At 70.9% G+C, this 21,714-nt stretch overlaps 4 protein-coding genes across 4 annotated transcripts in view; 2 read left to right on the forward strand and 2 right to left on the reverse strand.

The window, feature by feature from the left end:
• The first annotated feature begins 188 nt into the window (after nt 1-188).
• Nucleotides 189-1,700, forward strand: LOC149869941 (neurofilament light polypeptide-like). The gene is made up of 3 exons (XM_090035292.1): nt 189-1,205; nt 1,282-1,406; nt 1,521-1,700. The coding sequence occupies exons 1-3, from the start codon at nt 330-332 to the stop codon at nt 1,564-1,566; spliced, it is 1,047 nt and encodes a 348-aa protein (XP_089891418.1). The 5' UTR covers nt 189-329; the 3' UTR covers nt 1,567-1,700.
• Nucleotides 1,701-2,572: 872 nt separating this feature from the next.
• Nucleotides 2,573-6,040, reverse strand: LOC149869942 (interleukin-12 subunit beta-like). Its single transcript, XM_090034487.1, has 7 exons — nt 6,019-6,040; nt 4,758-4,885; nt 3,768-4,011; nt 3,311-3,419; nt 3,044-3,231; nt 2,829-2,977; nt 2,573-2,701 (listed from the first exon to the last, which is right to left on the reverse strand). Exons 1-7 carry the CDS (start codon nt 6,038-6,040, stop codon nt 2,573-2,575), a joined length of 969 nt encoding a protein of 322 aa, XP_089890613.1.
• A 5,125-nt stretch (nt 6,041-11,165) lies between these two features.
• Nucleotides 11,166-15,874, reverse strand: DQX1 (DEAQ-box RNA dependent ATPase 1). The gene is made up of 11 exons (XM_090035230.1): nt 15,396-15,874; nt 14,613-14,806; nt 14,016-14,391; nt 13,646-13,897; nt 13,371-13,458; nt 13,065-13,220; nt 12,757-12,948; nt 12,562-12,687; nt 12,130-12,320; nt 11,805-11,995; nt 11,166-11,713 (listed from the first exon to the last, which is right to left on the reverse strand). Exons 1-11 carry the CDS (start codon nt 15,762-15,764, stop codon nt 11,518-11,520), a joined length of 2,331 nt encoding a protein of 776 aa, XP_089891356.1. The 5' UTR covers nt 15,765-15,874; the 3' UTR covers nt 11,166-11,517.
• A 2,004-nt stretch (nt 15,875-17,878) lies between these two features.
• LOC149869944 (dedicator of cytokinesis protein 2-like) overlaps nt 17,879-21,714 on the forward strand; it is a 107,967-nt gene continuing 104,131 nt past the window's right edge. Inside the window, exons 1-5 of the mRNA XM_090035178.1 lie at nt 17,879-18,175; nt 18,475-18,668; nt 20,488-20,571; nt 20,707-20,747; nt 20,953-21,008. Of these exons, the coding sequence (XP_089891304.1) occupies nt 18,626-18,668; nt 20,488-20,571; nt 20,707-20,747; nt 20,953-21,008 (224 nt within the window). The 5' untranslated portion in view covers nt 17,879-18,175; nt 18,475-18,625. The remainder of the gene's footprint in view (nt 18,176-18,474; nt 18,669-20,487; nt 20,572-20,706; nt 20,748-20,952; nt 21,009-21,714) is intronic.

Here is a 21,714-nt window from a genome sequence, read left to right on the forward strand (position 1 = left end):
CGCCCCGGGCTCCACCCGCCCTGCCCCGGGCCGGGGGCGGCCTCCCGTGAGCCCCCCACTCCCGAGCCGGCGGCCGGCGCTGTCCGTGGTGCTGCAGCCCGGCCCCGGCCCCGGCCCCGGCCCCGGGGGTCCACCCGCCCCGCCCCGCCCCGCCCCGCCGGAGCCGCGGGAACCAGCCTTGACCTTGACGCCGCCGGGCCCGGGCCCGCCCCGCGTGGTGATTGGCCGGCGGCCCGCGAGGCCCCGCCCGCCGCGGCCATATAAGGGGTGGGGGGGCTCTGCCGCAGCCGCGCCGCGGCACAGAAGCACGGAGGCGCGGGGCCGTCGCCATGAGCCTGGGCGCCCGCAGGCCGCGGGCCGAGGCCCTGCTGCCGGTGCCGGTGCCGGTGCCGGTGCCGGAGCCGGAGCCGGAGCCGGCGGCGCCGCGGGCGCAGGGTGCGGGGCAGCTGGCGGCGCTGAACGACCGCCTGGCCGCCTACGCGGAGCGCGTGCGGGCGCTGGAGCGGCGCAACCGTGCGCTGCGCCTGGAGCTGGAGGCGCTGCGCGGGCAGGTGCGGGAGCCGCCGCGGCTGCGCGCCCTGTACGAGCAGGAGGCGCGCAGCCTGCGCGGCCGGCTGCAGGCCGAGGCGGGCGAGAAGCGGCGCCTGGAGGGGGAGCGCGAGCAGCTGCGCGGCCTGCGCGCCCGGCTGGGCGAGCGCTGCGCGGAGGAGGCGCGCAAGCGGCGCGGGGCCGAGGCGGCGCTGCGCGCGGCGCGGGAGGCGGCGGCGCGGGCCGCGCTGGGCGGCCGGGCGGCGGAGGGCCGGGCCGGCGGGGCGCGGCGGGAGCTGGCCTTCGTGCGCCGCCTGTGCGCGGAGGAGGGCGCGGGGCTGTCGGCGCGCAGCGCGGCCCCGGCCCCGGCCCCGGCCCCGGCCCGTCCCGACCTGGCGGCGGCGCTGGGCGAGCTGCGCGCGCAGTACGAGGCGCTGGCCGGCAAGAACCGGCAGGCGGCCGGGGACTGGTACCGCACCCGCTGCGCCTCCGCCGCCGACGCGGCCGCCCGGCACGGGGACGCGGCGCGCGCGGTGCGGCGGGAGACGGCCCGCTGCCGCCGCCTGCTCCGCGCCCGCGCCGCCGAGCTGCAGGCGCTGCGCGGGGCCGTGGCGGGGCTGCGCCGCCGGCTGCGGGAGCGGCAGGAGCGGCAGAGCGGCGAGGTGGCCCGGTGCCAGGTGAGGCGGGGCGGCGCGGGGGGCGCGGGGGGCGCGGGGCCGGCGCTGAGCCCTGTCCCTGCCCGGGCGGCGCCAGGAGCGCGTGGAGGAGCTGCAGCAGCAGGTCGGCGCGGCCCGGCTGGACATGGCGCGGTACCTGCGCGAGTACCAGGACCTGCTGCGCGTGAAGATGGCGCTGGGCGTGGAGATCGCTGCCTACCGGTGCGCCCGGGCCCGTCCCCGTCCCCGTCCCCATCCCCGTCCCCGTCCCCGTCGCCGGGCGCGGGGCCGCGGCGGCGGCCCCTCCGGCTGAGCCCGCTGCCCCGTGTCTTCCAGGAAGCTACTGGAGGGCGAGGAGCTGCGCTTCGCCTCGGCCCTGTGACCGCCGGGGCCTGCCCGCCATCCCGCCGCCTGCGCTGTGGCCAGGGCGCGCGGCTCGACCCCCGGCCCGGCCCGGCCCGGCGCGGGCCCCGCGCTCCGTCTCTGCGCGGGGCCGCCGGCTCCTGCCCTGCGCCCCTGGTGCCCACTGCGGCCTGCAAGGGCAGGGCCCCCACAAGCGAAGCCCCGGGGCCCCCGGCGATAACCGCAAGCACGGTCCCCCCCGAGGCGCTCCCCAGCCCGGGGGAGTCGCAGCCCCCTCCGCGCCTGTGGTTTGGCCTGGGCTGCCCCACTGCACGGGCTGGGGGCAGATCTGCACCCCGCGTGTCCCGGGGGGAGCAGGAGCTGCCCCTCCGCTGCATCCTGCTCAGGCCCTGCCCTGTGCCAGGCAGGCCCAGCCCCTGTGGGGGGCTCAGCCCGCTCGCTGCTGTCCCCCGGGAGCTGCGGCGTGAGGGGCAGGGGGCAGGCCAGGCCCTCCTCCCGCACGTGAGCCCAGCAGGGCCCAGGGCTGGCTGGTCCTCTCCGTGTCCGGCTCAATAAAACCCCTTGTTGTTACCCTGACCCTGAGCCTCTTGCTGATAACTGGGGGCTGGGGCGGCTGTAGTCCAGCTCCCACAAGGCCGGTTTTCACCTGGGCCACGTGCCCCCCGCTCCCGCCCCAGCTGGGCCAGGCGAGATGGGTCCCTGGGCTGGGGTCGGGGGCTGCCTGCCCAGACGGGGACCCCGTGCCCGGGGCGAGAGCCAGTGGCTGGGGGCTCGGTGACAGATGCCCCAGCTCTGGCCCCATCAGGGCAGCCGCCCGCTGCAGCGTCAGGGCTGCTCCAGGGCAGGGAACCAGGCCCCGCCAGGCCCTCTCCGCCCGCGTCCATCCACAGCAAGACACCGGCTGTAGCTCTGGGGCTAACTCTTTATTGTGGGGGCTGAAGCAGGGACGGGGCAGCTCCTCGGCTAGGGCCCGGTGCCCGCAGCCTGGTGCGGGTCTGCGGGGCTCGGGCAGCGTGGGACAGGGGTCACACGTCCTTCCAGGGCGTCCAGGCGCTCCAGCTGGAGTTGGCGAAGGGGTCCTGGCAGCTGAGGCGCACCTGGCGCACGGCCCCCACCAGCTGCGTCTGCTGCACCCCATCCAGCTGCAGAGTGCCCTGTGGGGTGGGATGGGGTCACTGTGGGCACAGCCTGGGCCTGCTCTTGCCTGGGCAGTGCGGGGAGGGGGACCACTGCAGGCTCTAGATAGTCCCCCCAGGGTGGCCCTGGGCCGGGGGCGCTCACCGTGGAGCCATTGTGGTGCTTGTACTGCAGGCGGTAGTGCAGGGTGAAGTAGGAGTGCGGGCGGCTCCAGGAGGCCGGCGGGGCCCAGGCCAGGTGCAGCTGCTGCCCCTCGCGCCGCGCCGACACGTTGTGCGGGGGCTCGGGGCGCACTGCGGGCAGAGCGGGGCTGTCAGCCGGGCACTGGGGGTACGGGGGGGGGGAGCACGGGGACGCACCGATATCACGCAGGAAGAGGCGCAGCCTGAAGTCCTCAAATAAGTGGCGCCTCGTCAGTGCCTGCAGCTCCAGCACCAGCGGCTGCGTCTCCTCGGCGAAGGGGCAGAAGCCAGGCTCCGAGAAGTCCATGGTGACCGGGCCCCGCTGCTCCAGGCTCGTGTGCTGCCAGGCCCCGGGGCTCTCGCCACTGTGGGCACAGCACAGCCGGCGTGGGCACCAGGGCGGGGGCAGCCCCGGGCAGGGGGCAGGGGGCAGGGGGCACCCACCTGCGGAAGATGCGGGCGCGGAAGAAGGCGTTCTCCAGGGCTCTCCACTCACACTTGAACGTGCCGCAGTAGGACTTGGTGTGGCAGGACACCGCCTTCACCTGCTCATCTGGGGGCGGTGAGGGGTGAGCGCAGCCCTGGGTGACCCGCCCCACACCCCCCAGCTCCCAGCCTTGGACTTGACCCTGGATGCCCCCAGCCCTGGACATCCCCAGCCCCAGCCCCCCACCAGTCCCAGGCACCAGCAGCTCCAGCTCTGGACCCCCTTATCCCCAGACCCCCAGCCCTAGACATCCCCAGCTTCACCCCCCTCCAGCCAGATCCCACTATGTGTCTCAGCTCTAGATCCCCCCAGCCTCAGGCACTTGCTCAGCCTCCCCCAGACCCCCCAGTCCTAGACCGCAGCCCAGGCCCCCAGCTCTCTGGAGACACGGCCCCACCATCCCCCCCAACGCACCTGAGTGCTGGTGGATGAGGTGACCCAGGGGGCTGCGCATGGCCAGGAAGGTGGCGTCGAGCAGGCGGCCGTGGGCCCAGCATGTGTAGTTGCCGGTGGCCGGCAGGTCCAGCCCCACGATGGTGAGCTCCAGCCCAGCTGGCACCAGCTCCACCATGGGGTCCGGGTCCCCGTTCAGCTGCCAGGTCTCGGGTGGTGCTGATCCCTTGCAGCTCAGCACCACGTCCTCGTCGCGGTCCCCAACCTTGACTGGGGGCACTCACTGCTCACACCGGGCTGGTGGCCAGGTCCCCGCTCTGCGTGCCTACAGGGCCGCCCAGGCCCCCCGGCCCCGGTGTGCCCAGTGCCTGCATCCCTTGCTCCCCCTTCTGCCCCGGCCCGGCCCCCGCCCCCGCCCTGCCCCGTGGCTGCAGGACTCACGCTTGGTGGGGAAGCCAGTCAGGGTGGCGGCAGGGGCTGGGCAGAGCGCGCCAAGCAGGGCAGCCAGCACCAGCACCTGGGACGGGGATGGAGTCAGAGCCACGCAGCCCACAGCGGGACTCAGACCCGCCGCGGGGAGCCCGCCGGGCGCGGGGGTGCAGAGCGGCTCCCGGCGGGATGGGCCGGGGGGCGGCGAGCGGACTTCACTGGTGCAGGTGCCACGGGACAGGGAGGGCTGGGTGCTGGGACAGGCGCCTGTTAGGAGGGGCCGGGGGCACAAAGGCCCAGCCGCAGGGCAGGCAGCCAGTGCTGGGCATCTGGGGTGGGGGGCGACAGATGGACTGGAGGGGGGCAGATGGCCGCAGTGCGCCTGTGGGAGAGGCTGGGCCTGGCCTGCCCTGCCCCTGGGGCCTGTGGGCAGTCACGGCACTGCCCGGACGGCCTGTCCCGCAGACCCAGGGCTCCCCCAGGGCAGGTCTCCAGCCCCCACCCTGGCAGCTCCCCGGCTGGGAGAGCCATTCCCCCCCGACCCCCTGCCTGGGCCCAGCCCCGCGGTGGCTCCGTCCCTACCTCGAGGGGGCTCCACTCCATGCTGCTGCCGGCTGGGCGCGGCGAGTGCTGGGCGGCCGTGGCGGCGCGGTGACCCTGGGACAGACTATATAGGGGCTGGCGGTGCTGGGGCAGCCCCAGGGGTGGAACTGAAAGGAGAAGTGAGGAAACTGCGGTTGCCAGCACTTCTCAGAAAGGGAAAGGTAGCACCAGGCCAAATCCTGCCACAGCCGGAGCCACAGGGACCTACCCACCCCAGCCCAAGGGGCCTTGCTGCCCAGGCCGTGCTGGCCAGGCAAGACCGGACCCCGATGTGCCGGGCACTGCGTGGACCCTGGCCGAGGCAGGCCCTTGGCTCAAGTCAGACTGGGTTTCAGGAAAAACTTTCCTGGGAGGCAGTGGGAGAGAGGCCGGGGCTGGGGGGACTCTCCGTCACTGGAGGGGTTCAGTTCAAGGAGACGTCAGGCAGCGGCTGGGTGGGGAAGATTTGGGCACTGCGATGCCTGTTCTCCCTGCAGTGGCCACGGCCAGCGGGCACAAGGGACAGGACGGCTACATCTAGGATAACCCCCGCCCTGACTCCAATCATCCGGGGCGCTGCCAGGGACCAGGGAAGACGGGGCAGGACGGGAGGGTTGAACACGACCTGCTGACACCCCGGCCAGGGCCGGCTGCATCGTGCACCGGCAGGACCCCTCACTCCCTGTCTGGAGCCAACTCCCCTGGTCCCTCTGCCACCCTCGGCCCATCGCCTCTGCCCCACAGCTCCAGGCCTCTCTGCTGCAGCCCCCACAGGTCAGGGTCCCCCATCCGTCTCCTCTCGCTGGGGCTTCGCCCCGCAGCCACACGCCAGCGGTCACTCTTTCAACGTGGCATTGCGGCTTCCCCTTGACTATTCAGCCCTGGCTCGAGCGCTCGCTGGGCCTCCTGCTGCTTCAAGTCAGGCCCTAAGCCAGCATACGAAGCCGTTGCAAACCCAGGGAAGGGTGCAGAAAAGTCCAGGCCCCCGTCAGGGTTCGCTCACCAAAGCCTTGTTTAACTGGTCGGGTGTGCTGGCACATCCTGGCCCAGTGCCCCCGTCTGGCATGCCCTTCCCAGGCAGGTCTGCCAAGGGGGCTGCAGTGGAGCTCAAGCCCGGCTCAAACCCCCTGTAAAATGCCACTGCTCCCATAAAACATGGCACTTTGCTTCTGGTGTTTGGGATTGGGCAATTTTGGATGGCATCAATCTTTGCTGGGTCCTGGCACTCAGTCCCCAACCCCACCCGTGTCCAGTATGTTACCTGTGCCGCTCCTGCCCGGCATGTCTCCCTCTTCATGGTGAGGCCTTTGCTCCCTGACCTTATGGAGATGCTCATCCCCCAGGGCACAGGGCATGCAACCAGCTGGGACTGCACTCAGATTCAGACCCCTCGCCAATCAGGCTGTGGAACCGGCACTGCTGGGAAAGACCACAGCTTCAAGGTGGTTTAATCACCAGCATCTCCTGCACCTCCTTCTCCAAGGCTCTCCAGGATCCCCTGGAATATGCCTGGCTAGGTGGGGGGGTCCCCTGGATTTATTTGGTGATGGGCACTTGTAACTTGGCCTGGCCGACTGGAGAACAGGGGGCACTGGCAGCAAGCGCCTCTCTGCCCTGCTGCCCACTGTGCTGCGACCGTGCCCATGGCCCTTCCCCTCCATCCTGCAGCCGCTGTCCTCGCCCCGTGTCCTGGCAGAGGGGCCCGGCCGCAGCAGCCTGGGCATAGCAAGGTTTCATCATGTTTACCTGGGAAGCACCACAGCTGGGCCACGGCCAGGTAACTGCCACGCCTCTCACATCTGGCAGCCGATGTTTGACAGGACATGGCCTCTCCAGGCTGCTTGCGGCAGGTCCGCTCTCACTGGGATCAAGATCAGCACCCGGTCTCCCCCAGCGCAGGAGCTGGCCATTGACTCCCACAGGCTCTCTCGGTATGGGAAGCTGTGTCCTGCTGAAGGAGTATTCCCCTCCTGTTCACCCTCCTCCAGCTCCGAGGCCTCGCACCCCTCACTCCTGGAAGGAAGCCCCGCCGTGGGCTCCTGTGGCACCGCGCGGCTGCCGGCAGCGCTTCCAGCCGGGCGTGTGCTGGGTGCACAGGATCTGAGCATGGTCCAAGCCAGCTCCTTTCGGGTGCTTTGGAGCCCGACGGGTCCAGCGAGGGGCAGATCAGGAGCCCCCTGCACCAGGGAGCTCCCCGGATCCTCTGCTCCTTCTCCGCACTCAAAGGAGTCGCCTGGACCCATGCTTGCCCAGCAACCCACCCCTGGATTCAGGCCCGGAGGGCATGGAAGTGTCCCTCCCACTACTAACTCAGCCCCTCTGTCTGCTCCTGGGTCTGGGGGCAGAGCAGGTGTCACCATCTTCCCTCCAGACCCCGAGCCAGACCCCCAGGCCTGACCATGTACTCCATCACTTTCCTTTGGCTCTTGGTCACCCCTGCCAGCCTTTCTCTCTGCCTCTTCTGGCCCTGCATCTCTCTACGTGGGGACTTCCTCTATGTCATTCCCTACCGACGCAGGGTTCAGGACCTGATTGAGAGCCTCATGACCCTGTGCCCCTCCCGGCCGGGTCCTTTCATCTGGGAAGTCTCTTGGGAGCACCCCGAAGGGTCTGCCCTGAAGTTTGCTTCCCTTCATGGCCTTTCCCGAACCCAAAGCCCCTTCCCTGTCTTCACTCCTGACTTGTGGCCCCTCCTGTGCATGGCTGTCCCTGGAGCTAGTCCCTTCTCACCTGCTCATGTCTCCGGGATGGCGCTCTCGGGTTTGTCCTCCGTGCCCTGCACTCATACGAGGATGACCTTCAAGGGCCTTCCCCTGCAACGGAGGCAGGTCCAGCACTCGTTTCCTTACACGGCCTTGTCGACCCCTTTGGCCCCCTCCAAACGCTGCAATGCTCGTAGGGAAGAGCCTTGCCTCGCTCCAGCTGCCCCTGCTGCTGTGGCGGTTTCTGTGTTTGCAGCTCAAACTCCGTCTTCTTCCCCTCCAGGCTCCAGCGTCGCCTTTGGCCCCGGGTCCCCTGGGCTCTACCTCGTTGGCCGCAGTGTCGGGCTGCACCCATCCTGAGGACATTGCGTCCGAGCTGGTGCTGCTGGCAGGGTCCTCTGGACTTCGAGCCGGGTTCGCCCCCCTGCCGATGTGGCTCTGGAAGGGCCCGAGCACGACCCGCTGGGACTGGCCCCAGGGCTTTGACCGCTGAGCTTTGGGCACCTGCTGGGAGGCGATCTCCTCTCTCCCAGCAGGGCCTGCAGCTCCTGCCCATGTTCAACCCTTCGCTCACAGGCCCAAAGGGATGAAAAGAACAAACTTCTGTCTCCTCCGGCCCACGTGTGGGGGGCAGACCCATCCCAGGGGCCTGCCGACGGCCCTGGCAAGGTGAGAGACTCAGTGATGAGTGGTCAATCTGGGATAAAGCCCCCACGTTGCTCCCACCCTGGCCCAGGCTGGCTGCGTCATGCACGGGTGGGCCCAGGGGTGGGCAGGAGCCCTCACCCCATCTGCAGCGAACTCCCCTGGTCCCCAGAGGTCTCGGTGTCTCTGCCACCCTCTGCTGCCCGCATCTGCCCCACGGCTCCACGCCTCTCCACGCCGGAGCAGGCTCCCTCGGGCCTCGTGGACTCTGGCAGGCCGCGGGCACTGGCACGCTCCAGCTCCTTGGTGCTGCACTGACCCGCAGCTCGTGTCCCGGGGAGCCGTGGCCCGCTGAGGCAGGGGCAGCTGGGACGGGGCCTGGGGTGAAGGGCTGGGGTAGGGTAGGCCTGGCGTCAGAGGGCAGCAGGGAGCTCCTGGACATGCAGGGGCAGGGGCAGGGGCAGGGGCAGGGGCAGGGGCAGGGGCGATGGCAGCTGCTCTCTGGCAGGCCTGGGGCGGGCGGGTGCAATACTGGCAGAGAACGGGCCCAGCTGGGGAGGCACCAGCTCAGCTTCAGTCAGGGATGATGTTGTCCTGCCCCCGCTGCACCCTGCAAAGGCTCTTGGGGTGGCCGCATGCCCATGGTGCCCGGGGCTGGGCTGTCAAAAAGCTCCTGACGGAAACCCGGCAGTGAAGGTGCCGCTGGCAGTCGCCCACGTAGGGAGTGGAGCAGGTCCTTGGGGTCAGGCACAACTTAGGGGCAGGGCCAGAGCTGGGGGGCCCACAGGCTGGTGCGGGGGGCGGTCCTGCTGTTGGGAACAGGCTGGAGAGGGTGCTTGGGGCTGGTTCAGACAAGCCTGATCCTGCAGGGGCTGAACCAGCTGTGACCACCCCCGCCTGAGCTGGGACCCCCTGGGGGGGGCAGCTGTGGGAGGCACTTGTGACACTGAGGGGAGAGGCAAGTGGGAAACAGCATGATAAGCATGTGCGTGCAAACACGTGCGTGCATGTATGTGCGCATGCAGGCATGAACATACTCACACATGCAAACATACACATGCACATGTGCACACACATGTATGGACATATGTTCCCATGCACATACATGTGTGTGAGCAGGCGCAATCCCTGCCCTGGGCCCTGTCGTAGCCGTAGCTGGTGGGCGAGCTGTAGCATTCCTGCGAACCCACCTGCCGACACAGACGCCGTCAGCGAAACCGCATGGGAGGCAGGAACTACCACAAAGGGAATTGAAAACCGGCAGCCAAATGTCACCGCCGCGGTGGGAAGCTACGGTGCGGCTGCCCCAGAGCCCGTCACCATCCTGGGCGCAGGCTGCAAACGCAGCCAGGGGACCACGAGGGCAGGCAGCATCAGTTGGCCTCTGGCCAGACAAGGGGTGCGGAGGGGGCTGGTCATCGGGACCCGCGTGGCTGCAGTCGGCCCCTGGGTGTCCAGCTCAGGCCTTGCGCTGGCTGCATGCTGGCTCAGGCCCTGCGCACCCGCTCCACCCTACAGGGCCTCGCTGCTGGCCCCCAGGGCACCCGCAGGCCCAGAGATTTGGCCACGGGGAACCAGCAAATGCTTCCCTGGCAGCACAGGCTCAGGGCCGTGGGAGCCCTGCAGGCTGGAGACGCGGCTCTGGGGCCAGATCTGGGGTCAGGGAGGAGGAGGAGGAGACCTGTGCCTGGCAGCACGGTCTCGCACCACGCTAGGACTGCCCTGGCCCTGCCCCTTGGTGCCGCAGCATGACAGTACCTTGGGATATGCTGCCCCCGGTTAGGGCCAGCGTGTCGCAGCCAGGGCCGGAGGCTGCACCGGGCAGGTCTCCTGCATGGACCCCAGCGCCACCTGCGCCCGGCCCTGTGCTATGATAACCCCAAGATGGGCAGCTGCTACCCTCCTCTGCCTGCCTCCTGGGTGTCCTGGCCTGGCCTGGCCCCACAGCCCACGTGGCCACGGTGGCACCGGACACCCCGAAGAGCTCAGCAGAGTCAGAGCCATGGTCATGCTGGGGGGCCCGAGGCCTGGCAGCAGCCTCAGCCCCAGGGTAGGGCCAGAAAGTCTCCTCGTGGCCCCCCAGGCTGAGCGAGCAGGGCAGGGCAGGCACCAGGGGGGCAGCGAGCTGCTGCCAGAGCATCAAAGGAGCCTGTGGGCAGCCCTTGGCCCCCGGGCAGCAACAAGGCCTGCCCCCCCCAGCCTGTGGCCCGTGGCCAGCTGCAAGCACCATCACTGCGGCCTCCCCCGCAGCTTCCCCTGTGCAGGGACAGTCCCATGCCTGCTTCCCCTGCAGTTCCCTGGAAAGCAGCTCCACGGGGGAGTCCTGCCGAAAGGGCAGGCAGCCCCGGCCTGAGTCATGGGTCCCGGCTGCAGGGAGCCGGCGACGCGCCTAACGGTGGCAGGCCTCGCAGACGGCCGTGCTGCCCCTACCCCGGGGCAGCTGGAGCCCCCCCGAGGTGCTGGGGCCGGAGCCCGGGCTGGGCTGCGCCACTGCTGTCGGCATCGACCCCGCAGGGTCCCGGCTGGAGGGTCTCGGCCCCGCGCCCAGGCTCAGCCCCGCGCTGCACTGGGGCAGGAAGGGATTTGCCCCTGCGCAGACTGGGGGGGGTTCCCCTTCCTCTGCAGCAGGGGGCCTGGGCTCCCTGCAGTGTCCGTGACCCCCATGGCAGGGGCAGGATGCCAGTGGCCTTGGTCCTGCTGCTTTCTTGGGGACAGGAGTGAAGCCTGGGGCTGTGCCGGAGGGGACTGTCATGTGGCTCTGAGGTCAGACACGGGGTTTGTCTGGGCTGGTTTGGACGGGGCTGATCCTGCCCCGGGCAGGGCTGGTACTGGATGTGACCTCCCTGCCAGCCCCTTGGTTTTGGGATCCTACCAAAGGAGCTGGAAGTCATGGCACAAAGGGCCCCAGCCCCAGCCCCGCGCCCCTCGGCACCAGCAGACCCCAGCCCCAGACTTGTTATCATGGCCCCAGGTTGGCCCCCCCACCAACCCTGGGCTCCCCCGACGCCTGGGGCCAGCAGGACCGCACGTGTCGGGGAGCAAGTAAGAGCAGTCAGAAAACTGAAGTCACAGAAAAACTTTATACACGAGAGGCCTCTGGCTGGGCCCCTCCCCGCCCCTGCGGCCCCAGCCCCCCAACAGACCCACAGATCGGGGCACGGCCCGCAGAGCCCACACCCCCAGTAGCACCACGCGACCCCACGGTGTCTGGGGCAGCCTCCGTCCCTGTCCCCAAGCGGCGTGACGAGGGGGCAGCCCCAGCACCAAGCAGACACCGCCCGCCACTGCCCTCAGCCTCAGTCCCTGCCACGCCACGGGGCCGGGCTCCGGCCGCAGACGTGTCCCGGCTGTCCTCCCCCACAACACAGCAGCCCCGAGCTGCCAGCCACCGGCCAGGGTCCAGCGGCTCTCGGTCACTGCAGCGTGCACACATCCTGGTCCCCGTCATCGTCCTCCTGCAGGGTGCCTGCAGCCCCCTCCTGCGCCGGCTCAGCGGCCTCTGGCGCGGCCGCCTCAGCTGCCAGCTGCTCTCGCAGCTCCATGAGCAGGTCGCGGCTCTCGCTGGGCGGCAGGTTGCTCAGGTAGTACTGGGGGGCCAGCTCCGCCAGCCTGTGGGGGTGGGGACAGGGACGTGAGCCCAGGTCTGGCACCGAGGCCAGCACGGGCTAGCGGCTGCCCACCCTGTGGGGCTGCAGCTCACAGGCGGGGCTGGATCTCGGAGACGACGCGCAGGCAGTTGTCCTGGGAGATGCAGAAGTCGTGGAAGAGCAGCCAGGGCGGCGGGCGCGGGGGCGGGCGGCGCAGGCGGTAGCAGCACGTGGGCGCCAGCTGGGCCACGTGCCGGTGCGTCAGCATCGCGTAGTTCCCGGCCCCGTCCAGGTCCCGTGCCACCTTCCGGGGGGAGCATGGGGTCAAGGGGGCCTGGCCGTGCCTGCGTCCCCGCTCCCCACACCAATCCCCAGCCCCACTTGTGCTGCCCCCCTCGATGCCCACACCTCCCCCATTCACGCTGCCCCCCGGCACACCTTGAGGAAGCAGCCGGAGACAAGGGCGCGTTGGAGGTTGCAGACGTTGCCAGGGGCACCGAAGGCCGGGGGGGACACGGGCAGCTCGATGCGCCGCATGGCCTCCAGCAGCTCGGCCCGCAGCGCCACCGCTCGCTGCAGCACTGCTGCGCTCAGCCCCTGCTTGCGGCACCAGCCCTCATCCGCCCTGTCTGTGGAGACCGGTGTCAGCGTGGGGTGCACCTCCCCAGGGGTGCTGGCTGCCCCCCACCCCCGCTGGGGCCAGGGGGCTCCACGAGTTCCCTCTGGCACCTGGCCCGGGCAAGGCCGGCCCGTGCCCATGCAGCCTCGGGGCCCGCAGCCTCGGGGCAGGAGGAAGCTTCTGGGTCCGGGCAGGGGTGGAAGGGGTGGCAGCAGGCGGGGGGTCGGGGGTGCCGCGGGGCCGAGACTCACGCTGCTGGTAGGCGTGGAAGATGTTGATGAGGGTGAAGTGGTCGCCGTCGCGGTGCAGCAGTGTCCGGCGCCGCGCGGCCACGGCCTCCTCCAGGCGTGCGGGCACCGGCAGGAAGCAGGGCCCGGCTGAGGGGGCAGGGAAGGGTCAGCGTGGCACCGGCAAGGCAGCCCCGCCCCAACCTGGCCCGGCCCCACCTGTGAGCATGGCGGCCAGCGTCAGCATCTCGTTCACGCAGTCGAACTCGCAGGCAGCCACCAGGGCTTTGGCCAGCGGCGGGTCCAGCGGGAACTCGGACATGATGATGCCAACCTCTGACAGGTTCCCGTCGTCGTCCAGCGCGGCCAGGTAGTCCAGGTCCTCCAGCGCCTGCATCAGCGCCTCGGGGGCTGGGGGGGCAGGGGCAGCTGAGGCTGCAGCCGCCCAGGCCCCATCCGCCTGGGACCTTATTACCCTGCTTGCGCCCCACCCGGGACCCCGCTGCGCTCCCCAGGGCAGGCGGTACCTGGCCGGTCGAGGAAGTCGCACTGGCCCATGTCGGCGATGTCGAGGCGCTTGAGCAGCAGCACGAGGCGGCTCAGGTTGGCCTCGGCCACCCGGGGCGCGGGGCAGGGCGGCAGGCGCTGCGCCTCGGCCTCCGGGTACAGGCGCAGGCACGAGCCTGCGGGGCAGAGGGCGGGGCTGACGGGGGACCGGGGTGCAGGCAAGGGGTCCTGGCCCGGCGTGGGGGGTGAGAGCAGCCGAGTGCTCGGCCAGGCCGGATGGGCAGGGACGTTACGGAAACCCTCTGCCGCCCCAGGCTCCCTCCCACCTGTGGCCCGCTGCCGCCGCGACTCTGCCTGGCTCTGGCTGACGGGTCGCAGCACCTGGGCCTCGGCCCGGATCCAGGGGTGGTAGACCTGGGGGAGACAGCCGCACTGACCCCCCGGTGCCGCACGGCCCGCCCAACTCAGCCTGAGGCTGCCCCACGGCTCCCCCCCGTAGGCAGCTCTGCCATGGCCCCGGGGGCCCGGCCTCTCCCCTCCAGGCAGGGACAGGGCGGCCTGGAAGGTGCCAAGGGGTCTGTAGGGGACGAGGGTCACTCACGCTGCGCAGCTCCAGCCCCGTGTCCACGACGTGGCTCACGGCGTCCAGCGAGAAGGAGGAATCCGCAAGCCAGTGGGTGACGATCGCCCGCCGTGGCCGGCCTGCTCCCGCCTCCTTGGGCTCCGGCGCTGCGTAGACCTTCTGGGCTGCCCGCCCCAGGCCAGGGTGCAGGGGCAGCACCTGCAGCGGGCCTGGTGCTGCAGGCAGCGCTGCGGCCGCGGCCTCCAGGGCCTCGCAGCACTCCTCGATCTCCTGGGGGAGCCAGGGGGCATTGGCCATGGCACCCGCTCCCTGCCAGGGACCCCCCAACCCCCAGGGACCCTGCCAGGTCCTAACAGCATCCCGGCATGAGGGTCCTGCCCCCACCCACCTGCTCGCTGGCCACGTAGACCAGCACGTCACCGGGCTCCTGGCGCTGGTGCAGGTCCAGCACAGCCTGGCAGGCGGCTGCCACTCGGGCGTGGGCAGGCAGGTCGTGGTACAGGACTGGGCACGGGGGATGCGATGCCGGCACCCAGACCAGCGGGGGGTCACGGAGGAAGTCGCGGAGCCGTGGCTCGAGGGCGGGTGCCGTGATCACAACAAGGCGGAGCGCAGGGCGCTGGCGCTGCACGTCCTGGAGCAGCCCCAGCAGCACATCCGTGGGCACCGTGCGCTCCTGTGCCTCGTCCAGCACCACCACCCCGTAGCGCTGCAGCAGTGGTGCCGACATCATCTCCCGCAGCAGCATCTCGTCTGAGCAGAACCTGCAGCACCAGGCACAGCTCAGGTGCCGTGGGCTGGGAGTGAGGGGTGCCAGCGGGGCTCAGGAGGGGCCCTGGGGCCTGCCTGCCTCTGTTCCCCCTAGCAGTGGGGGTGGCGCTGGTGACCGCCCAGCCTGGCCCCGGGCAGGAGTGGGGTGCACTGGGGCAGGCTGCAGCAGGATGCTCCCTGCGGCTCTGCCCCTGCCCCAGGGGATTGCTCCCACCTGAGCAGCGTCTCCGGGGTGCAGCAGTCGTCATGGGCGACGCAGTAGCCGACCTCGTGGCCCAGGTTGAGGTCCATCTCGTCGGCCACGCGCAGCGCCAGGCTGAGGGCTGCTGGGCCATGGGGCTGGGCGCAGACCACCAGGCCGTGCGCCAACTGCTGCGACAACACGTACTCCGCGCACCACTGCGGGACCTGCGGGGAGGCAGCCACCCCGGCAGGGTCATGGCTCTGGCTGCCACACCCCCACAGGGTCAGGGGGGATCTTGCCCTCCCCCTGGGTTATGCCACGGAGGGCTGCGGGGATGTCCCAGTGTAAACAAGGAAGCCATGATGCGAGCCCCAGCACCCAGGGCAATTGCCTACAGCTGCAGGCAGCTCCGCTCAGCGCAGTGCAGGCGGCCACCAGCGCCTCGCCCGGGGCAAAGTCCCGGACGCCGGCTCCATGCTGCTCCAGCCGTGGTGCCCCGCCCGACCCGGATCCAGTTCCCGGCCACCATGGCGCAGCTCCCCCCTGCACTCGGGCATGCAGCAGCTTCCACCCGCCCTACCTGCCTGCCTGCTGGGCACAGAGCGAGGCTGCCGTGGTGCTGGCACGGTGCCCAGGCGGGCGCGGCGCCGGCTAGGCGCCAACGACCTGCGCTGCCAGAGTGCTTGTGCAGGGTGCGGATGGGACCTGTGCTGGGCTCTGCCATGGGCCCAAGCGCTGGGAAGCTGCCGCGGCACAGCCCTTCGGGACCCCGGGCGCGGCGCTGGGCTGGTCAGGACGGGCGCACGGGCTCACCTGGGTGCTCTTGCCGGCGCCAGGTGGCCCGGACACGAGCACGATGCCGCGGGCTCCCTGCAGCCGCTCCAGGAAGCGGTACTTGGCAGCCCAGGCGGGCAGTGCCCGGCGGTGCCGCAGCAGCCCGTAGTAGCGTGACGAGAAGGGCAGCCCGTCGTAGGGGTTCAGCGCCAGCTCGGCCTCCGCTGCCGCCGCCGCCTCCTGGTCCCGGTCCCGGTCCCGGTCCTCCTCCATGACCTCCGCCTCCCCTGCCTCCTCCTCCCCGGCCCCCTCCCCCCGCGGCCGCACGGCCTCCTCCATGGCCCGGGGGGGCTGCACCGGCGGGGAGCGGCCCTGAGGCGGGGGGCCGGCACCGCCGACCCCCGCCATTAACCCCTGGGGTGCTGGGCCGTGCGGGCGCGTTAACCCCCGAGCTGCCGGCCGGGGGGGTCCGCCCCACTCACCTGCGCTCGCCGAGCCGGGCCGGCTCCGCCCCGCAGCTCCCACGTGAGCCGAGCTCGGTCACGCGGGCGGGAGGCGCGGCCAATCCGAGCATTGCAGGAGGCGGGGCCAGCCCCGGCCCCGCCCCGCCGAGCGGCGATTGGGCGCGGAGAGCGCCGAGGCCCCGCCCCATGGAGCCCCGCCCCCGCCAGCTGGAGATGCCACGTGGCGGCCTGGCGGAGGTGCGAGGGCTCCTGCCCCTGCCCAGACCGGGGGTCCTGGGCCCTGCTTGCCCTGCGCCCCGGCTGCGGCGTGGGCCCTTTTCCCGGGGCTTTAGGGGAGTTTGTCGGGCTGGTTTGGAGGGGCCTGGGGGTGCCCCGCACTCCGGGGGCGGCAGGGTCCCGTGGGGTCAGGAGTCAACGTGCCAAGCCCGGGGCAGGAGCCAGGTTGCGGCGCCCAGGGGCAATGCCGCGCCGGGCCCGGGGCAGGAGAACGGGGGGCCGGCCGTGGCACGGGGTGGGGGCTGCTTGGAGCCGAGGGCAGTGCAGCTGGGCGCAGGCGGGGAGCTCCTGAGCTGCAGTGTCTCCATACCCCATGCCTGGGTCAGTGCCTTGAATGGGGGCTGCGGGGCCGGATCCTGCCCGGGCTGGGCGGAGCTGAGCCCACGGCCGCACCGGAGCCGGGCAGCAGTGGCTACAATGCGTTGCCCGACCCAGCCTGGCGCCTCCTTGGCTGACCAGTCCCGGTCTCTGCAGTGCTCCGGCCGCGGCCGCTTCTGGTGGAGCCACGCAACTTGCCAGCCCCCCGCCCCCCCCCCCGGGAGTTTCTACTTATTTGGCACAAACGCCAGCTGCTTCTGCACCTTTGACACAGAGAAGCCCCAGGCCCCCGCGCCCCAAGCTCCTTGGCCCCGGCCCTCTCGAGCTCCCCCCCTCGCTCAGCGTTTGCCCCCTGAACGACAGCTCGCTCCAGCCATTTCTCCATCCGTCCAACAAAAGGCAGATCAGATCGTCATCGCCCGGGTCTGGGTCGTTCCCAGAGCCCTGGCGACGTCCCTGCTGCTCGCCTGGACCCGGCAGACATGGCCGAGGCCGAGGCCTCAGCAGCCCCCAGGCCGCGCGCAGGATGTGGGAGGAAAATGCTGTTGTTGCTGTTTCGAGGTCAAGCATCAGCACCGAGCGTGTCTGCGCTGTCGGGACACGCTGCCTGCGTGTCTCCGGGCCCGGCACGGCCCCCACCCTGGGCTGCTGGGCTTCCAGAAGCTGCTGGGGTCTGTCAGGTGCCTCGAGCCAGAGGGTCGGATGTGGGGACGCTGCGGACGTGATCCGCCTGCACCTAGCGAAGGCGTTAGTCCCGCTCCCACGGCACAGGCTCACCAGCGACCTTGGGCCACGGGGTGAAGGAAAACGAAGTGGGTTCATGCCTGAGTGGCACCAGGCCTCGGGGGTCCCCAGGGTCTGTCCTGGGCCAGGACTGGGGTTAGCACGTGTATTAGCGGCTTGGGCGCAGGCATCGGGAGCGCCCTGATTGCAGCACGGTTGGGTGGACCGGGCCCTGGGGGCCACAGCTGGCCCAGCTCCAGGCAGGATCAGGCCCATCCACCTCCCCTGGACATGTCCAGGACTGACCTGGTCCTGGCACTGCCCCCAGATCCGCGTGCAGTGACCAGGCCTGTTGCCCCTGGGAGGGGCTGATGGGCACTGGGTCCTGCCCTGCTCCCACCCCCACGCTGCCAAGCTGAGCCCCCGCCCCAGGAGCCCACCCCGGCATTGCCTGCTGTGGGCACCCGCAGCATCCAGGGCCAGTTCATCGCAGTGCCGGGAGGTGGTGCTATGGCACCAGCGTCGGAGCTGCAGGGCCAGAGTGCTCCTAGCTCAACTGGCGTATCCATGAATATGCATTAGCTCATTGGCATACCACATCTCCCCTGGGCTCTGCTTTCCAGGCTGCTCCACGACCCCAAGCAATGGACGCCTTTGCCTGGGGCTTTGGCTGCTCCACAGCGGCCAGAGGGGTCAGGGGGCCGCAGCGCCAGGTGGGGAGGCAGGGGCCTGGGGCAGGTGCGGGGGCCAGGCCTTGCTGGCCTCATCCGGGGCTCCCAGGCCCCGAGGCAGCGGCTGGCTCTGGGCCCTGGCTTCTGCAGGTCCAGCTGGTTCTTGTGGTCCTCTATGGCCTCGCGGCTCCCCTGGCCACATCCCCATGGCACTGCCTCCCCGGTCACAACCCCCTGTCACTGCCTCACCTGGGTGTCACCTGGGGCCTTGGCTCCCTGCAGCCTGGCAGGTGCCTGCGGGCACAGCGACGAGTCTCACGTGGTCCATCTGGCTCCTCGCAGCCCCCGAGCTGTCCTCGCAGGGCAGGTGAGCAGCACACGTGTGGCCCCGGGGCCCGAGCTCCATCCCTGCTTGGTGCTAGGGCTGCAGCTGCTCTGGCTGGGCTGGGCTGGGCTGGGCTGGGGGCCTCCTGGGGCAGCTCACTGGGGCTGGGGGGCCGTGCAACTGGGAAGCAGCAGCACGCAGGAAGGCACTGGGCCTCTGTCCCTCGTGGCATGGGAGGGGGCTGGTGGATGAGAGCTCCGTGCCCACCTACGCTGCACCCAGGCCGTGGGGAGGGTCTGGCAACCCTCCCCACCTGGAGCCCCCGCCGCTGTCCCCGCCAGCTGGGGCGGAGGGTGCTCAGTGCTGGGGCCCAGCTGCGCTTTGAGGAAGTGGCCCGGTGAGGTTTGCACAAGCCGGTGACGTAGGCGACTGAGCGCGGGGAGGAACTCGCAGCCGCGCAGCCGGGCGCTTGCCGCTCTGTGCCCGCCGGAGATGGGCCCCTGGCTCCCCACCAAGGAGGAGAAGTATGGCGTTGGTGAGTGGCCGGGGGCTGCGCCGGCAGCCGGGGAGGGGTGCAGGGCACGGTGCAGCCGGGTAGCTGGGCACGCGGCTGTAGTGGAGCTCCTGCGCTGGGCAGGCTGGGGTGGGGCCGGGTGGGGTGGGGTGGGGTGGGGCAGGGAGCTGGGTGCCGGGGGCTGTCGGGGCCCGAGCCCCGTCCAGTGGTGCTGGGTGGGTTTGGGGGGATGCTGGCTGCCACGTGCCGGCCCTGAGGCGCTGGGGCCAGGATGGGGTGAGGGGGCTGCTCTCTGGCATTGCTCCTCTGGGTGCAGGAGCAGGGCAGCCGTGGGTCCAGGTGGCGGCACCGTGGCCTTGGTCATGATCCCTGCTGCCCGCTTTGCTCTGGTGGGGCTGGCAGTGACCCTGCGTGCTCGGGGCTGGGGCGCTGAGTGAGCTGCAGGGTCCTCGGCTCCAGCCTGTGCCCTGCAGCTCAGGGGCCAGCTGGCCCTGCCTGGCTGCCCTCGGCCCCGGGGCAGGGGGGCTGCGGTCGGGGTGGCGTGGCCCAGCCCCACGCGCCGGGCACTGCTCACCCCACATGCTCTGCAGAGGCAGGCGCGTCTCCCGGGGGCTCCCGGGCAGCCGGGCGGGGGGCAGTGTTTTCCTGCCGTTGCAAATGAGGAAGCCGAGCCCCGCGGTCACAGGGGCGCGGTCACGCGGGCGCCGTGCCCTGGCGTGTGCACACCACACTGCCCGCACGGGCCCGGGGAGCAGGGCCTGCTCTGGGCAGCACTGTGCTGTGCCCACCACCCCAACCCCACCCTGCGCCTGGGCAGGGCTGCACCCAGCACCCCACTCCCACAATGCACCCGGGCAAGGCTGCCTTGCTGCCACTGTGGTGCACCCCCACCCGGTCCCACAATGCACCTGGACAGTGCTAGTCCAGGCACCCCAAACCTACCACGCACCCACCACCCCAGTCCCACAGCGCACCTGGGCAGCACTGCCCTGCTCCCATTGTGCACCTGGGCAGCACCTGGGCAGCGCCGCCCCAGCGGCCCCGTCCCACAAAGCACTGGGGTGCCGTGATTCCAGCGCCCCGCCATGCCGCGCTGGGCCCGAGCCCTGCCCCGCGGCCCAGCCTTGCCCCAGGCCGCCGCGGCACCCAGGCCGGCTCGGCCTTGGGCAGCGCGGGGTGGATGCGGGGGGCGGGTGTCGTCGGCGCCGATCGGGCGCAGAGATAGACAGAAATAGCCCGTGGGCTCGGAGCCCTTCCTCAGGCGGCTGCGGCCAAGCAGGAAGCGCCTCGCTCGCTCCGCGCCTGCCCCGGCCTCGTGCCGCGTCTCTGTTCCTGCTTCTCGCTTGCTGCTCTGCGCCAGGGAGCCGCCGGCCCCCGTGGGTTCCCGCGGGCGGGGGCCGTGGCGGAGACCCCAGCCCCCGGGCTCAGCGCCGCCCGGGCTCGGGGGGCCAGTCCTGGGTCGCTCGTGGCCCGGGGGCTGCGGGTGGGGCCAAGCGGAGCAGAGCACCGGGCAGCGCGGGTCGGGGTCCCACCTGCGCCGGCAGCCTGCGCGCCCCTGGACTGGGGCCGGTCTGGAGGCAGTTTCTGCATGTCCGAATTGTGCCCCTGCCATCGCTGCCCGTTGCTCTCCCGCTCGCCTTTGCGGCCAGCAGTCACGACAGCAGTGACCCCGGGGGCGAGGGCCGTCCCAGGCTGGGGGTGGCACATGGGGAAGAGCCTGCGTAAACCGGGCAGCCCCCCGGCCGCAGGGAGCGGGTCTTCCGCGGCGCAGGGTCTGCGGGCGGGCACGGGGAGCCGGGCGCAGGCCTCACGCCCGCCCGGGCCGCGCTTCCCCCCGCAGCCGTGTGGAACTTCCCGGGCTCCAACGCGCATCACCTGCCGCTGCACGTCGGGGAGGCCGTGCACATCCTGCAGGTGTCGGAGGGTGAGTGTGGGGGGCGGCCCCGGGCAGCCGCGCGCAGTCTCCTGCTGGGCACGGAGGGGCCTGGACCCCGCAGCGCCCCGCCGGGGAGGGATGCCGCAGCTCAAGCCCGTCTCTCACTGCCTGTCTCCCTTCCAGGCTGGTACCGAGGGTATTCGCTCAGGAACCGGGCCGCCCAGGTAAGGGTGGTGCTTTGGCTGCGTAGGGTTGCGCCCCCCCCCCCCCCCCCCGGCATCATGCTCCTGTCCTGCCTGGGGTCTTTGCTGTTCTGAGCAGTGCGGCCCCCCCATGGGCCGGGGCAGGCACCGACGCATGGGGCACGGAGGAAAGCTCCCTCCGTGCCCCTGGCAGGGCAGCTGTGCTGACGGCCCCTCCTCTCCGCAGGGCATCTTCCCGGTCTCGCTCATCCACCTCAAGGGCGCCCATGTGGAACGGCGGGGGTAGGTACCAGGCCGGCCGCGTGCGGGTGCCACAAAGTGCTGGGGGCCATCGGGAGGCTCCACGCCAGCCCCGGCCATGGGGTCATCGATGGGTGGGTGGGTGGTCCCCCGAGGAGACGTAGGGCTTTGAGAAGGGGGAGTGGGGTGGGGTGCAGTCGCACGCACAGCCAACGTGGCTCGAGTCAGAGCGAAACTGGGAGCCGTGCTGGTATGGGACGGGCCCCCTGCTCCCTTACATGGTGCAAGAGCAAACCAGACCCCGCGCTCCAGAAACTCACGTTGCTTTGCTGGGTTACGTACGAGATTCAGCAACCACAGCATGAGAGGCACAAAACAGCCTCAGCCATCCCAAGTGACTGGGCCGCTGGGCCTAAAGCCGTCAGAGACAAACAGATGCATCTCATTTAGATTTCCCAAAAAAGACGGAGGTAACGTCTTTAACCTCTTCAGCACCTCCCATGCCTCCGTGAGTCCTGTTTGCACCTGAGCTCATGTGGCTGCACCCAAGTTCAGCGTTTTAGCCAGAGTTGCAGACAGTCTGCAGGGCTGAAACAGGAGAGAGCCACGGCCAGGCGTGGCTGATGGGTGGCACCATTGCAGAAGAAAGGCTAGCTAGAACAGGGGAGGAAAAGGAGAGGGGGTCGTTTACACCCACGGAGTGGAGAGATTAGCAGGAAGTCAGTCGGCTCCGTCAGTGTGACCGGAG

This window comes from Crocodylus siamensis, chromosome 2 (genome assembly GCF_052110815.1).
Source record: "Crocodylus siamensis isolate JL-2025a chromosome 2, ASM5211081v1, whole genome shotgun sequence".
Taxonomy (NCBI): Eukaryota; Metazoa; Chordata; order Crocodylia; family Crocodylidae; genus Crocodylus; species Crocodylus siamensis.